Source organism: Chroicocephalus ridibundus, chromosome 18, assembly GCF_963924245.1.
Source record: "Chroicocephalus ridibundus chromosome 18, bChrRid1.1, whole genome shotgun sequence".
NCBI lineage: Eukaryota > Metazoa > Chordata > Aves > Charadriiformes > Laridae > Chroicocephalus > Chroicocephalus ridibundus.
Window position 1 is genome coordinate 9103692 of NC_086301.1, and position 16841 is coordinate 9120532.

A 16841-nucleotide genomic window follows, 5' to 3' on the forward strand; every position below is an offset into this window, starting at 1 on the left:
ATAGAGGGAGTCTGGCTTCTCGTGTACATCAGGTCATTGGGAAGAAAGAACACTGAAATGCTCAAAAAGCGAGATTAGGAATAATATTATAACAAGCCTCAAATAAGAGGAAGAGAGAAAAAACAGAAACAGTGAAAGAGAGAAAGAGAGGAAGAGATAAAGAAAGCAAGGAATATAGGAAGGAAAAAAGAGGAACAAAAAGGAAGAAAGAAATAAAGAAAGAAAAAGAAAAGAAAGAAAAGAAAGAAAAGACAGAAAGACAAAGAAAGAAAGGAAAGAAAGGAAGAAAGGAAGAAAGAAAGAAAGAATGAAAGAAAGAAAGAAAGAAAGAAAGAAAGAAAGAAAGAAAGAAAGAAAGAAAGAAAGAAAGAAAGAAAAAAAAAGAGAAGGACTGTAAAAAGGTTATGAACAGAAGGTTGTCCTGCTGTTTTCTGTGAATATTGCAGTATATTGCAATAGTTTCCTCAGGGCATCCCTGAGCTCCTGGTTCCTCATGCTGTAGATGAGGGGGTTCACTGCCGGAGGCACCACCAAGTACAGAATGGACATCACTAGGTCTAGTACTGGGGAGGAGATGGAGGAGGGCTTCAGGTAGGCAAATGTGGCAGTGCTGAGAAACAGAGAGACCACGGCCAGGTGAGGGAGGCACGTGGAAAAGGCTTTGTGTCGTCCCTGCTCTGAGGGGATCCTCAGCACAGCCCTGAAGATCTGCACATAGGACACCACAATGAAAAGAAAACAGGCAAAAGAAACAAAGGCAGCAAACACAAGAAGCCCGCCTTCCCTGAGGTAGTCTGCGTCTGAGCAGGAGAGCTTGAGGATCTGGGGGATTTCACAGAAGAACTGGTCGAGGGCATTGCCTTGGCAGAGCGGTATTGAAAATGTATTGGCCGTGTGCAGGAGAGCATTGAGAAAGCCACTGCCCCAGGCAGCTGCTGCCATGTGGACACAAGCTCTGCTGCCCAGGAGGGACCCATAGTGCAGGGGTTTGCAGATGGCAACGTAGCGGTCGTAGGCCATGACTGTCAGAAGATAATATTCTGATGATATCAAAAGCAGAAAGAGAAAGAGCTGGGCAGCACATCCCGAGTAGGAGATGTCCCTGGTGTTCCAGAGGGAATTGGCCATGGCTTTGGGGAGAGTGGTGGAGATGCAGCCCAGGTCGAGGAGGGCGAGGTTGAGGAGGAAGAAGTACATGGGGGTGTGGAGGCGGTGGTCACAGGCTACGGCAGTGATGATGAGGCCATTGCCCAGGAGGGCAGCCAGGTAGATGGCCAGGAAGAGCCAGAAGTGCAAGAGCTGCAGCTCCTGCGTGTCTGCGAATGCCAGCAGGAGGAAGTGGGTGATGGAGCTGCCGTTGGACATCGGATCCCTTTGTTCCCGAGGTACTGCCAAAGGAGGAAAGCACACTCACAAGTCAGGACAGCTCTGAGCAAATCTCTTCCCATTGCCTGCCCTTCCAAACCCAAGCCCCGAAAACACTCTTTGCCTGTGTCCTTCCTTCCGGGAGCTTTCAGCATTGCCCTTGTTGGAGCTCTCATTGTTGCTGGCCAAGTGTGCCGTGAGGAGCAGAGCTCTGCTTGTGGGCTCCCAAGGAGTCATCCCTGCTCCACAGCAGCGGGGATTTGGGAAAGGGGTTACAGCGTCTGACATTCACCAGTTACCTCATCTGTAATCCACTTGTAACGCAGAGGAGCTGCTCAGCATATTCCTGCAGGAAAACCTCAAGGAAGCTCCTGGTTGTCCTAAAGCTGCAGTGACATGAGCAGAGCCAGCTCACTCCTCAGCCTTGTCGGGGGGGAAAAAATGAACTCTCTCCCAGCTGAAACCAGGACAACTCCCAGGTAGCGCTTGTATTGAGGTTCTTCTGGCAAAGTCCCTGTGAAATGTCCACTGCCTCTGATGGTGCAGCAGAGAATCTCTGATCTTGGGTATGTCCTCCTGCTCTACCCAGGAGAGAGATCCCATAGGTTTTGGGCTATGAGAGCTTTAGGAGATCCCTGCAGGAACTGCAGCGGCATTGCCCTGCACCCAGAGACTTACCGTGTCAAGGGCTGTGAAGGTTTCTCTCTCTGTGAGCTCTCAGTGTCCTCCCACTCCCAGCTCCCTTTAACCTCTCTCCGCCTGCTCTTTTCCTCTCACGCTTGGTAGAGGAGCTCCTTGCCATGACTTTCCTCCATCCCAGGAGCCTGGACCAGTTTAGTGGCAGAGGACCAGCTCAAGGCATTTTATTGACCTCTCTGGTGGTTTTGGTGCTGAGCCCATGAAGCTCAGACACAGGGGAAGCTGATGAAACCTCTCCAGAAGTCAAAGTCAGATGCAAACTCCAAAGTTTCTTGAAGCGTTAATGGGTCCCACTGAGGGCCATTACTGCCAAAGGCTCCTGGGGGCTCGTTTGAGGGAAAACTGGAGGCAGTGAGGGCAGGTAGGCAAAGGCAATGGAGAGGTGTCTGATGCTGGCTACTCCTGAATGTGTGAGAGGAAGGCAAAGGGCCAAGCCCTGGCCTCCAGCCCCTGGGAAGGGAGATCCTGCCCCACAACCACAGCTCAGGGCTCTTCCTGGGGCATTGTGATGGGAGGACGTGCAACGCCAAGGGCAGAAACACAGAATGATGGCTCCCGGGTGGGGAAGAGGAGGCGCTAAGGCCCTAGTGCTGTAAGGATAAGGTGTCTTCTGGTAGCCTTGGTGGCACAGGCAACAGCCACAGCCAAGAGGAGAAAGACATAAGCACTGTTGGGGCCTTTCAGCCTTGCCCTCTCCCTTGATCGCTTCCACCACTGACTGTGCTATGGTGTCCCACATCTGCTCCTCTTCCCCTGCAGGCTGCAGACATCCCCCCTGCTTCCCCGTCTTGCTCTCCTCTCGGCATCTCACTGCTTTTACTGACCTCTCTCCGTCGTCCTTGGCTGTTCTTGAAACACAACACCTTGGGCTGATCCCGACTCCCTCTGGGTGATCTGTTGCAGCACAGCACTGCCCTTGCAGTGGCATTTCTTTCTCCTGGTGCCCAGTCTCAACCCCCCAAGCTGACCTTTGTTGCATTATTTCTTTCTCCTGCTGTTTCCTTCCAAAGAAAAGCTCCATCGTCTCTGAAATAACCCTGCAACCACTTTCAGGCTATTCCAATACTGCCCAGATCCTCCCTGCCACTGGGCTAGAGAAGCCCAGGTCCCTCAGCCTCTCCACAAAGCACACGTGCACTGGGCCCTCAAGCCCAATGTGGCAGACCTCCTCTGGACACTCTCCTGGTCCTCTCCACTTCTCCAAAATGGGGAGCCGCACACTGGGACACAGCTGTGTGTGTTGGGCCACAGCAGTGCTGAGTCAAAGGGGAAGGTGACTCAAGTTGCCTGGGGGGCACACGCTCCTCCTCCTGCAGCCCCATAGACAGCCGGCCTTGTCCACAGTGAGCGTGCACCACTGGCTCATGAGGCGTCCCTCAGGGTGCCCAGCCCCTTCTCCGCAGGGTCCCTGCTCAGCACATCAGGTCCCAGCCTGTTCTGCTGCATCGGGGTTATTCTTCGCCGGGATGCAGGACTGGACACTTCTCCTTGCAAAACTTCAAGACATTTCTGTTGGCCAAATCTCATCATTTCTCCAGCTGCCCCTGGCCTCAAGCTCCATTTGGTCAGCTGTTAATGTTTGTGTGCAGATGGTCACCCTGATGCTTGTTCCTCAGTGCTTGGTATCTGGGGACAGATCACTTTAATATCTTTACAGAATCACACAGAATCACAGGATGGTTTGAGTTGGGAGGGACCTTAAAGATCACCCAGTTCCAACCCCCCGGCCCTGGGCAGGGACACCTCGCACTAGACCACGTTGCTCAAAGCCTCACCCAGCCTGGCCTTGAACACCTCCAGGGATGGGGCATTGACAATTTCTCTGGGCAACCTCTTCCAGTGCCTCACCACCCTCACAGTAAAGAATTGTTTCCTGATATCCATTCTAAATCTACCCTCTTTCAATTTGAGGCCATTACCCCGTGCCCTGTCATCACACTCCCTGATAAAGAGTCCCTCCCCATCCTTGCGGTAGGCACCCTTTAGGGACTGGAAGGCCACTGTAAGGTCTCCGCAGAGCCTTCCCTTCTCCAGGCTGAACAACCCCAACTCTCTCAGCCTGTCCTCATAGCAGAGGGGCTCCAGCTCTCTGATCATCTTTGTGGCCTCCTCTGGACCCTTCCAACAGGTCCATGTCCTTCTTATGCTGAGGACTCCAGAGCTCGACACAGTACTGCAGGTGGGGTCTCACCAGTACGGAGTAGAGGGGCAGAATCACCTCCCTCCATCTGCTGGCCACGCTTCTTTTGATGCAGCCCAGGATGCAGCTGGCTTTCTGGGCTGCAAGTGCACTTTGCCTGCTCGTGTTGAGCTTCTCGCCCACCAGCACCACTTTCTCCTCAGGGCAGCTCTCAAGCCATTCTCCGCTCAACCTGGATTTTTGCCTGGGATTGCCATGACCCAGGTGCAGGACCTTGCACGTGGCCTGGCTGAACTCTATGAGGTTCACACAGGCCCACCTCTCAAGCCTCTCCAGGTCCCTCTGGATGGCATCCCTTCCCTCCAGCGTGTTGACTGTGCCACACAGCTTGGTGTCGTCGGCAAACTTGCTGAGGGTGCACTCAATCCCATTGTCCATGTCACCAACAAAGATGTTAAACAGCACTGGTCCCAGTACTGACCCCTGAGGAACGCCACTCGTCACTGGTTTCCATGTGCACGTGATGATCTCAGCCCACTTTGCCACCACTGGAGAGACACAGGGAGAACCCATCTCATTCTAAGGCAGACATTGCAAAAGCTCAGTCAATCAGTCTCAGTCTTGTTTCTCCATCTTATCAGCAAAGTCAGTTTCGAACAAATGCTGTGTAGACTCATAAAACCATTCAGGTGGCAATGGATCACGGGAAGTCTCCAGTATAACCTCTTGCTCAAAGCAGGCTGCACGTCGATTTCAGGCTCTGTTACTCACAGCTTTGCCCATTTGTGTCATGAAAATCTCCTAGTGATTTCGGGTTTGGTTTTGCTTTTGATCTATTCATGTTGAGTTTGTCAAGCATTGTACAGCTCAATGCAAAGTATGACAGGAGGGGAAGATGACTTTCAGGTCCTTCAATTCTCCTAAGCTGATGCCATCCATGGGCACTCTGGATAGTCCATGGGGTCCAGCAAATGATTTCCCAGCCTGAGGTTAGTCGTCTTCTTCTCACTGGATGAGTCACCCTCTAATCCCTCTTGACTGATTCGACTGTTTTCCTTTAAAGGTACTGGCAGCTTGGGCAGACACAGCCTGAACAAGCTGTTTGCAGTCAGCTCTCCAGGGGAGCTGAAGCTGCTCTGGAGTATGAAGATACCTAGGTGGAGCTATCAGAGATACCAGGAATGCCCCGGGAGACCTGTCCCCCTCCTGAGGAGGATTATAGCCAGGCAGGAGACGGGTTTTGTCTAAGCTACTATGGGACACCTGTGTTCACACAACCAAATACCTTGTTGGGACTTTTGGTACTATTTGGGCTCCTTTCACATACTCTGCTCTATCACTTTCTCCATAGGAGCCTCTTCAGGGCAATTCTCACTTCCTTATTCCTCAGGCTATAGATGACGGGGTTGCGCATGGGGGTCACAATTGTGTAAAACAGGGCAAGGTATTTGTCAGTGTCTGCAGAGTCTCTTGACCGTCGTTTAAAGTACACAACCATGAGGGAGCCATAGAAGAGAGTCACCACCCCCAGGTGTGAGGAGCAGGTGGAAAAGGCTTTGCGTCTGCCCAGAACTGAAGGCATTTTCAGCATTGCCCTGACAATTTGAGTGTAAGAAACGACCATCAAGGAAAAGAGAAGGACTGCAAAGAGCAGGATGATGGTGTGCAGCATCGCTTGGTTCCAGAAAGTGTCTGCACAGGCCAGTTCCAACAGAGGGGGGACATCACAGAAGAAGTGATGAAGGCTATGGGATGCACAGCCGGGCAAAGTGAACAGCTGGTAAGTCTGCCCTACTTGTACTGGGATGACAGCCACCCATGAGCCCACCACCAGTCTGACACAGAGCCTCCCATTCAGGATGAGGCCATAGTGCAGGGGGTCACAGATAGCTACATAGCGGTCGTAGGACACGGCAACCAGGAGAAGGCTTTCGGTGCTGCCCAGCAAAACCAGGAAATACAGCTGGGCAGCACAGCCAAGGAAGGAGATGTTGCCGTCTCCCGTCAGGAAAGCCCGCAGCATTTTTGGCATGAGGCCATTCCCTGTGAGGACCATGAGGTAGATGATCAGGAAGACTGTGAAGCGCAAGCCTTGCAGGTTGGCGTGGTCAGAGAATCCCAGAAGAAGAAAGCCAGGTCCTGCTGTGTGGTTCTCCAAGGCTTTTCTTTGGGACATTTTCTGTCTGCAGAGCAACTCAAACAACACGCTCACTGGACAACGGCAGCAGCCCACGCACCATCACGCACCCCTCAAGCACAGTGAAAGACTACAGAGACCAGCACAGGTGTGACTGCAGTAATTAGGAAAGGCCAAACGAGATCTGCATGGCTGTATGGGAGGGGAACACCAGTTGCTCGTTGAGCAAAGGCTTCTCAGGAGAAAACAGAACAGATCTCTTCAGTCCAAATGATGTATGGACCAGAAAAAAATATTTTTTCTGCTAGGATGATGGAAGGGAAGGGAAGGGAAGGGAAGGGAAGGGAAGGGAAGGGCAACACCAGCTGTCACTCTTAGATTTTAGTGAGAGAGGGTTCCCTCAGCTCTTCTCAGAGATAAGACCCCACCTCCCGAAGCTCTGTCGACACACACAGAGACCAGGGGGACATGCCTTAGATCCAAATTATTCATTTTTACATGGCTGACAGGTGAAGTCTATAAGAAAGAAAACAAACTGCTACCTGTCAATGAATCAGGTACATTGATGCACCCATGGGGCATTTCAACAAGGCAGAAAAGGTGCTATTTGTGCATATATCACGAGCGTTCAGGGTGCTAAAAGGAGGCGTTATGCAAGCAATCACAACACTACCTCAAAGAGCTTTCAAAGCATTCAAAAAAGGAAGGTGATGAAAGGTAGAGGAGTGGAGATCAGTGGGTGATCTCCCGAGATATCTAGTTTTCCTGAAAAGGTCAGGCTTTTATAACTTCTGGACAAGCTCTGCCTGGTTCCGGTTCCTGTTCCTGACCCTGCTGCTCTGTCGCATGGATTCATGGCAGCTTACTGAGGGCTCCATGGCTCCGTTCCCAGCGCAGAAACGTTCCCCAGTCCCTGTAAGCCCTTGCAGAGCAGAGCGATGCTCGCGTCGGCTGGGAGACTGAGCCTTCCCTTTTGCATTTCCCAGAGCACACGGACTTCTCACGGCTCACACGTGAAGAACGTGAGCCATTAACAAGCAGCTCTGTTTGTCATCTTAAACTCTGACATATGAATAACGAGAATAGCGGTTTAGAACATGTCACAAAAGCATTCACATTAGCCAAGTGAAAAAAAACCAACACAAATGTCTTGTTCAAGAGGACGCTTGAATTCCCAGAGACATGCAGTCTTAAGAGCGTGATCACTATTACTTTTACTTTTTTTCTTACTGCTCCTGCCTAGTGAGTTCTCCTAGAGCTGCCATTCAAAATCTGCAAGATAAAATTAGGGTTTATGTGAGGGAAAAGTGACCATGATTTCTTTCCTAATCTCCCCATTTCTGCATGCAAACGTGTAGAAAAATGAAAGATTTTTATTTCCTGAAATACCGTCAGATACTTGCATTTATCATACACAAATTTTTAAGTGAAAGAAAGCATTTATAGGCAGGTTGCCCATAAGCAGCATTTTCTGCTTGTATAAACACACTCCGCCACCCCCCGGCCCCAAACCTACAGCATATTCTTTCTAATGCCCAGATAACTCGGTGCTTCATGAGATCACACCTAGTGCATGGGCTGGACTGACTTTGGGCGTGGGAAACTGCTGGAGGACTCTTCGCACAGTGACTGTCTCACCAGCGGCATTTCTCCAAGCCGAACAAAACCTGCTCCTCTGAGCCCAGCCAAGCCACCCCGATGCCTGCAGCCGCTTTTGGCAGTGGCTGTGCCGCCACGGTGCCTCAGCACTTCAGAGCATGCCGAAAGGGATTTACCATTGGCAGAAGCCACAATGCAGGAACACGCTCCTCACTCCATGGTGCCGCAGGAGACAACGGTGACCTCTTTTCCTCTCTGTCATTTCCCCGGAAACCACCTGCATGGGGTTCTCTGGCGACTCATGTTCCTACCTGGGTATAAGTCAGTTAGTGAACAAGCCCAGGAGAGACGACAGCAATGCTAGTGCTACCTGTGCTCCTCCCCAGACACCCACCGCATCATTAACAACGTTAGAAACACTATCAGAATAACGGACATTTGCGTCATCAGCAGGCTCTGAGCAACTTCCAGAACATGACTTTCAAAACCCTCACCACATGCCTCACGCCTAAAGCTGTTAGAGCGGGTCAAGACATGGATCACCAAAAGTCATTGGAGGGCTGGAAGACGTCTCCTAGGAAGAAGAGCTGAGAGAGTTGACGTTGTTGAGCCTGGAAACAAAAAAGCTGCAAGGAGACCTTCTTGTGGCCTCTTCATCTATGAGGGAGGTTTATAAGACAGAGACAGAGAGGGTTTACCAGGGCCAGTAATGACAGGACAAGGGGCAATGGCTTTACGCTGAAAGACGGTAGATTTAGATTGGACATAGGGAAGAAATTTTTCACAGTGAGGGTGGTGAGACACTGGAAAAGGTTGCCCAGAGAAGTTGTGGATTCCCCATCCTTGGCGGTGTTCAGGGTCAGGTAGGGCGGGGCTTTGAGCATCCTGATCAAGTCACAGATGTCCCTAAAAAAAAGGCACAGGACTAGATGATCTTTAAAAGTCCCTTCAAACCCAAACCATTCTGGGATACTAGGAGAGCAGATGTGGCCACACCAGTGCCGAGTCGAGGGGGACGATAAATCCCCTTGTCTGGGTGTCCACGGTCCTTCTAACACCACCCCATATGCAGCTGGCCGTAATGGTGCTGAGCCTTTACCAGAGGCTCATATGGCATCCCTCAAAATGCCCAGGCCCCTCTCCTCAGACTCACTCCTCACCTGGTCCTCTCCCACTTTGCCCCTTCTCCTTGAAAAACTTGAGGAGGTTTCTGTTGGCCACGTCCCCAGGTGTCTCAAGATCCCTGAGCACTGAAGCTCCAGCACGCCAGCATATAAATTGCATGTGCAGATGGCTCATGCTGAGTCGTGGTTCCTCTAGCAAGACAACTTGAGTAGCTGTAGGACAGCAGAGGTAAGAAAAACGGGTTACTAGTGTCATGGACGTCATGAGGAAGGTGGAAAGTGCCACTGTAACCATCTCAGAAACACCAAGGGAAGGGCCAACAAGGAAACAGTGAAAAAGAGTTGGCTGTTTGTATGGGAGGAGATGAGGGTGATCCAAGAGAAGAACTTGAGAGTGGAAAAAGACTGGAAAAGGGAATGAAAGTTGAATAGAATCATAGCATTGTCTTGGTTGGAAGGGACCTTTCAGATCACCTAGTCCAACCACCAAGGTACCTCTGACAAAAGCCATCACTTAACCATAGCTTGAAGCACTGTATCTTCCCATCTTTTAAATACCTCCATGGATGGTGCCTCAACCACTTCCTGGGCAGTCTGTTCCAATGCTAGGTAACCCCTTCAGTGTAAAAATTTTTCCTAATATCCTGCCTAAACCTCCCCGGCACAACTTGAGGCTGTTTCCTTTTGTCCTATTGCATCTCACTTGGTAGAAGAGACCGACCCCACATCCTTACAACCTCCTTTCCGGGAGTTTTAGAGAGTGAGAAGGTCTCCCCTCAGCCTACTTTTCTCCAGGCTTAACAATCCCAGCTCTCTCAGCCACTCCACATAAAGTTTATTCTCCAGATCCCTCACCAGCTCCGTCGCCCTTCCCTGGACCCGCTCCAGCGCCTCAATACCTCGCCTCATTACCTTTTTTGTGGTGAGGGGCCCAAAACAGGACGCAGTACTCGAGGTGGGGCCTCACCAGTGAGGCCTCACCACTACCAGAGTACAGGGGGACGATCACTTCCCTACTCCTGCTCACCACACTGTTCCTGATACAGGCCAGGATGCTGTTGGCCTTCTTGGCCACCTGGGCACACTGCTGGCTCATATTCAGCCGGCAGTCGACCAACACCCCCAGGTCCTTTCCTGCAGGGCAGCTCTCCAGCCACTCCTCCCCAGGCTTGTAACGCTGCATGGGGTTGGTGTGACCCAAGTGCAGGACCTGGCACTTGGCCTTGTTGAACCTCAGACCACTGGCCTTGGTCCATCGATCCAGACTCTCCAGATCCCTCTGCAATGCATTCCTACCCTCAAGCAGGTTGACACTCCCAATCGACTTGGTGTCATCTGCAAACTTAGTCAGGGTGCACTCAATCCAATGGATGACCAAATGGAGCTTGAGTCCAGGGGCAGCTGGAGAGACGCTGGGATTTGGCCAACAGAAATGTCTTGAAGTTTTGCAAGGAGAAGTGTCCAGTCCTGCATCCTGGGGAAGAATAACCCCAAGGCAGCAGGACAGGCTGGGACCTGATGTGCTGAGCAGGGACCCTGCGGAGACGGGGCTGGGCACCCTGAGGGACGCCTCATGAGCCAGTGGTGCACGCTCACTGTGGACAAGGCCGGCTGTCTACGGGGCTGCAGGAGGAGGAGCGTGTGCCCCCCAGGCAACTTGAGTCACCTTCCCCTTTCACTCAGCACTGCTGTGGCCCAACACACACAGCTGTGTCCCAGTGTGCGGCTCCCCATTTTGGAGAAGTGGAGAGGACCAGGAGAGTGTCCAGAGGAGGTCTGCCACATTGGGCTTGAGGGCCAGTGCGCGTGTGCTATCTGGAGGGGCTGAGGGACCTGGGTTTCTCTGGCCCAGTGGCAGGGAGGCTCTGGGCAGTATTGGAATAGCCTGAAAGTGGTTGCAGGGTTATTTCAGAGACGATGGAGCTTTTCTTTGGTGGGAAACAGCAGGAGAAAGAAATAAAGCAACAAAGATCAGTTTGGGAGTTTGAGACTGGACACCGGGAGAAAGAAATGCCATGGGCAGTGCTGTGCTGCAACAGATCACCCAGAGGGAGTCGGGATCAGCCCAAGGCGTTGTGTTTCAGGAACAGCCAAGGACGATGGAGAGAGTTCAGCAAAGGCAGTGAGATGCTGAGGGGAGAGCAAGACGGGGAAGCAGGGGGGATGTCTGCAGCCTGCAGGGGAAGAGGAGCAGATGTGGGACACCATAGCACAGTCAGTGGTGGAGACGATGAAGGGAGATGGCAAGGCTGAAAGGCCCCAACAGTGCTTATGTCTTTCTCCTCTTGGCTGTGGCTGTTGTCTGTGCCACCAAGGCTACCAGAAGACACCTTATCCTTACAGCACTAGGGCCTTAGCGCCTCCTCTTCCCCAGCCGGGAGCCGTCATTCTGTGTTTCTGCCCTTGGCGTTGCACGTCCTCCCATCACAATGCCCCAGGAAGAGCCCTGAGCTGTGGTTGTGGGGCAGGATCTCCCTTCCCAGGGGCTGGAGGCCAGGGCTTGGCCCTTTGCCTTCCTCTCACACATTCAGGAGTAGCCAGCATCAGACACCTCTCCATTGCCTTTGCCTACCTGCCCTCACTGCCTCCAGTTTTCCCTCAAACGAGCCCCCAGGAGCCTTTGGCAGTAATGGCCCTCAGTGGGACCCATTAACGCTCCAAGAAACTTTCAAAATTACATCTGACTTTGACTTCTGGAGAGGTTTCATCAGCTTCCCCTGTGTCTGAGCTTCATGGGCTCAGCACCAAAACCACCAGAGAGGTCAATAAAATGCCTTGAGCTGGTCCTCTGCCACTAAACTGGTCCAGGCTCCTGGGATGGAGGAAAGTCATGGCAAGGAGCTCCTCTGCAAAGCGTGAGAGGAGATGAGCAGGCAGAGAGAGGTTAAAGGCAGCTGGGAGTGGGAGGACTCTGAGAGCTCACAGAGAGAGAAACCTTCACAGCCCTTGACACAGTAAGTCTCTGGGTGCAGGGCAATGCCACTGCAGTTCCTGCAGGGATCTCCTAAAGCTCTCATAGCCCAAAACCTATGGGATCTCTCTCCTGTGTAGAGCAGGAGGACATGGATTTAGTATGAGACTAACGATGATGAGACATTTTGGTTGAGTTGTTGCTAAGTAGTGTGTATGTTAAGTCAAGGACTTGTTCAGTTTCCCGTAGAAAGTGAGAGGGAGCACAGGCAGGACAAGCTGGGCCTAGGAATATTCCATACCACAGACGTCATGCTCAGTATAGAAATGGGGGTTGGCCGGGCGGCAGGAATCCGTGTTCGCTGCTCGGGATGGGCATCGGGTGGTAAGCAATTGTACTGCATCACTCCTGGTTTCCTATATTCTTTTACAATGATTGTCATTTTCTTTCCCGTTACTGGTCTATCAAACTGTCTGTACCTCAACCCATGAGATTTTTATTCCTTTTTCTCCCTCTTCTCCCTGTTCCTCTGCAGGGGGCCAGGGGGGAGCGAGTCAAAAGCTGTGTGGTCGTTCCCCCCCGACAAGGCTGAGGAGTGAGCTGGCTCTGCTCATGTCACTGCAGCTTTAGGACAACCGGGAGCTTCCTTGAGGTTTTCCTGCAGGAATATGCTGAGCAGCTCCTCTGCATTACAAGTGGATTACAGATGAGGTAACTAGTGAATGTCAGACGCTGTAACCCCTTTCCCAAGTCCCCGCTGCTGTGGAGCAGGGATGACTCCTTGGGAGCCCACAAGCAGAGCTCTGCTCCTCACGGCACACTTGGCCAGCAACAATGAGAGCTCCAACAAGGGCAATGCAGAAAGCTCCCGGAAGGAAGGACACAGGCAAAGAGTGTTTTCGGGGCTTGGGTTTGGAAGGGCAGGCAATGGGAAGAGATTTGCTCAGAGCTGTCCTGACTTGTGAGTGTGCTTTCCTCCTTTGGCAGTACCTCGGGAACAAAGGGATCCGATGTCCAACGGCAGCTCCATCACCCACTTCCTCCTGCTGGCATTCGCAGACACGCGGGAGCTGCAGCTCTTGCACTTCTGGCTCTTCCTGGCCATCTACCTGGCTGCCCTCCTGGGCAATGGCCTCATCATCACTGCCGTAGCCTGTGACCACCGCCTCCACACCCCCATGTACTTCTTCCTCCTCAACCTCGCCCTCCTCGACCTGGGCTGCATCTCCACCACTCTCCCCAAAGCCATGGCCAATTCCCTCTGGAACACCAGGGACATCTCCTACTCGGGATGTGCTGCCCAGCTCTTTCTCTTTCTGCTTTTGATATCATCAGAATATTATCTTCTGACAGTCATGGCCTACGACCGCTACATTGCCATCTGCAAACCCCTGCACTATGGGTCCCTCCTGGGCAGCAGAGCTTGTGTCCACATGGCAGCAGCTGCCTGGGGCAGTGGCTTTCTCACTGCTCTCCTGCACACGGCCAATACATTTTCAATACCCCTCTGCCAAGGCAATGCCCTAGACCAGTTCTTCTGTGAAATCCCCCAGATCCTCAAGCTCTCCTGCTCAGACGCAGACTACCCCAGGGAAGTTGGGCTTCTTGCTTTTAGTAACTTTTTTTCTTTTGCCTGTTTTGTTTTCATTGTGGTGTCCTATGTGCAGATCTTCAGGGCTGTGCTGAGGATCCCCTCAGAGCAGGGACGGCACAAAGCCTTTTCCACGTGCCTCCCTCATCTGATCGTTATCTCCCTGTTTATCAGCACTGGTGTGTTTTCCTACCTGAAGCCCTCCTCCATCTCCTCCCCAGATCTAGACCTAGTGGTGTCATTTCTGTACTCCGTGGTGCCTCCGGCAGTGAACCCCCTCATCTACAGCATGAGGAACCAGGAGCTCTGGGATGCCCTGAGAAAACTATTGCAATATACTGCAATATTCACAGAAAACAGCAGGACAACCTTCTGTTCATAACCTTTTTACAGTCTTCCTTTCTTTCTTTCTTTCTTTCTTTCTTTCTTTCTTTCTTTCTTTCTTTCTTTCTTTCTTTCTTTCTTTCTTTCTTTCTTTCTTTCTTTCTTTCTTTCTTTCTTTCTTTCTTTCTTTCTTTCTTTCTTTCTTTCTTTCTTTCTTTCTTTCTTTCTTTTGTTCCTTTTTTTTCCTTCCTATATTCCTTGCTTTCTTTATCTCTTCCTCTCTTTCTCTCTTTCACTGTTTCTCTTTTTTCTCTCTTCCTCTTATTTGAGGCTTGTTATAATATTATTCCTAATCTCGCTTTTTGAGCATTTCAGTGTTCTTTCTTCCCAATGACCTGATGTACACGGGAAGCCAGACTCCCTCTATACTTGAAACAAAATAAAGGCAGCAGCAGAAAATCAAGCAGCGAATGAATGCTTTATTTTGCTTTGCTTACACACGCAGCTTTTGCTTTACCTGGGCTGAGCTGGGAAGCGCTCGGGAGAGGAAAACACCAGTGCAGAGCTCAGCTGTGTGAGTGTGAAGGCTGGGTGCACACAGCAGTGTTCTCACACAGCCAGGCCTTCTGGAGAGACAGGAAGGACCAGCAGAGCAGGACCTGCTCTGTGCCATGGTCCACGGACACCCCGGGGAACCTGCCCCAGGGTAATCGTCACCAACCAGCCCCTCACAGCTGCAGCAACAGCCACTCACCTCCGCTCAGAGAGCTGCTCTGTCCCTCCATGGAGGGACACAAAATGACTGCATCAGAAGTTTGTTCTTGCTTTCCAGACTCTTGAATGCACATGTCATGTGGGTGATGAGATGAATTTGAGGGAGCACAAGTGCCAGCAGCTACTGCTAGGAGTGTCCTGTTGTGGGAAACTCAGTCTCTTGAGATCACTTCAGGTTTTGAGTAACACCCCCTGGGTAACCACCACTGCCATGTGCTTCCTTGTATGTGGGTCATAGAGACATCGAATCACAGAATCACAGCATGGTTCGGGTTGCAAAGAACCTTTAAAGGTCATCTAGTCCAATCCCCTCTCCACACACAGGGACATCTTTCACTACATCAGGTTTCTCAAAGCATTGTCCAACCAGACTTTAAACACTTCCAATGATGGGCCATCGTCAGCTTTTCTGGGCAACCTGTTCCCTTCTCTCACCACCATTATCGCAACATATTTCTCCCTTATCTCCAATCTAAACCCGCCCTCTCTCCCTTTAAAACCCTTGGCCCTCGTCCTGTCACTGCAGGCCTTGGTACAAAGTCTCTCCTCGACTGTCCTACAAGCCTCCTTTTTATATTGGATTCCTGCAATAAGGTCTCCCTGGAGCCTTCTCTTCTCTGTGCTAAACAACCCCAACTTTCTCAGCTTTTCTCCATGAGAGGTGTTCCAGCTTTCAGAGCATTTTTGTGGCCCTACTCTACACGCACGCTAACAGGTCTATATTGGTCTTGTGCTTGGAACCCCTGAGCTGGACGCTGTTCTCCAGCTGGGGTCTCACCACAGCAGCGTAGAGGAGGACAATCCCCTCCCTCCACCTGCTGGCCACGCTTCTTTTCATGCAGCCCAGGATGCGCTTGGCTTTCTGGTCCTGCACTTGGACCACAACAACCCCATGCATCGCTACAGGCTTGGGGCAGTGTGGCTGGAGAGCTGCCTGGCAGAAAAGGACCTGGGGGTTGTAATTGACAAGCGGCTGAACATGAGCCAGCAGTGTGCCCAGGTGGGCAAGAGGGCCAATGGCATCCTGGCTTGTATTAGAAATAGTGTGACCAGCAGAAGGAGGGAGGTGATTGTGCCCCTGTACTCAGCACTGGGGAGGCCACCCCTTGAGTATTGTGTCCAGTTCTGGGCACCTCAATACGAGAGAGATCTCGAGGTGCTGGAGCGAGGGCAGAGGAGGGCAACGAAGCTGGTGAAGGGCCTGGAGAATAAATCTGATGAGGAGCGAGTGAAGGAGCTGGGACTGTTTAGTTTGAGGAAGAGGAGGCTGAGGGGAGACCTCATCGCTCTCTGTAACTACTTGAAAGGCCATTGTAGAGAGGTTGGTGCTGGTCTCTTCTCACAGGTCATTAGTGATAGAACAAGAGGGAATGGGTTCAACTGCAGCAGGGGAGGGTTAGGTTGGACATTAAGAAAAAAGTCTTCCCAGAAAGAGTGGTCAGACACTGGAATAGGCTGCCCAGGGAGGTGGTGGAGTCACCATCCCTGGATGTGTTTAAGACTCCTTTAGATGTGGTGTTAAGGGATATGGTGTAAGGGAGGATTTCGTAGAGTGGAGTTGATCCCAAGGGTCTTTTCCAACCTAAATGATTCTACGGTTCTATGATTGCCAGCTCATGTTCAGTTACGCAAACCCCAGTATCCTCAAGCCCTTCTCTGCAGGGCTGCTCTCAAGCCCTTCGTCAACACGCTCCATGAGTCTCCTGCACTGCTTACAGCTTGCTGGGATGCTCTTCCAGCAGCTGTCAGGGTGACTGGAGTCCCCCAGGAGGATCGGAGTGTCTGTGGTGCTTCCTGTAGGTGAAGTAAGAACGCTTCGTCAATAGGCTCCTCTTGGTCGGGTGGCCTGGAACCAACCCCAGCCATGAGGATTCCAGCTGCACAAGGGTGCTCAGCTCCTCCTCTTTGTTCCCCAGGCTGCGTGCATTGGTACAGAGGCACTTCAGCTGGGCCATTGACCAGGACAACTTCTTTAGAGGAACACACCCAAAATCCTATGAAGCATTTCACAGCTGTTTCCCTGTGGGTTCCGAACACACCAGCAGCCCCTGGCCCTTCTCTCTTCCTAAAAACTCCATCCCCTTCCCCCGGTCAATCCAGTCGGACATGCAACTGGCCTCTTTTATACCGTCTTCTGCCTCCTCCCTCTTGGTTCCTCCCTGCTCCCCCTTCCGCTG

General features: G+C 51.6%; 1 protein-coding gene across 1 annotated transcript; it reads right to left on the reverse strand.

The window, feature by feature from the left end:
* Positions 1-459: 459 nt before the first annotated feature.
* Positions 460-1347, reverse strand: LOC134524873 (olfactory receptor 14J1-like; the record flags this gene model as incomplete). The annotated part of the gene is made up of 1 exon (XM_063355127.1): positions 460-1347. A coding segment is annotated over one exon (888 nt), but the record flags the coding sequence as incomplete, so codon positions are not given.
* Positions 1348-16841: the final 15494 nt, after the last annotated feature.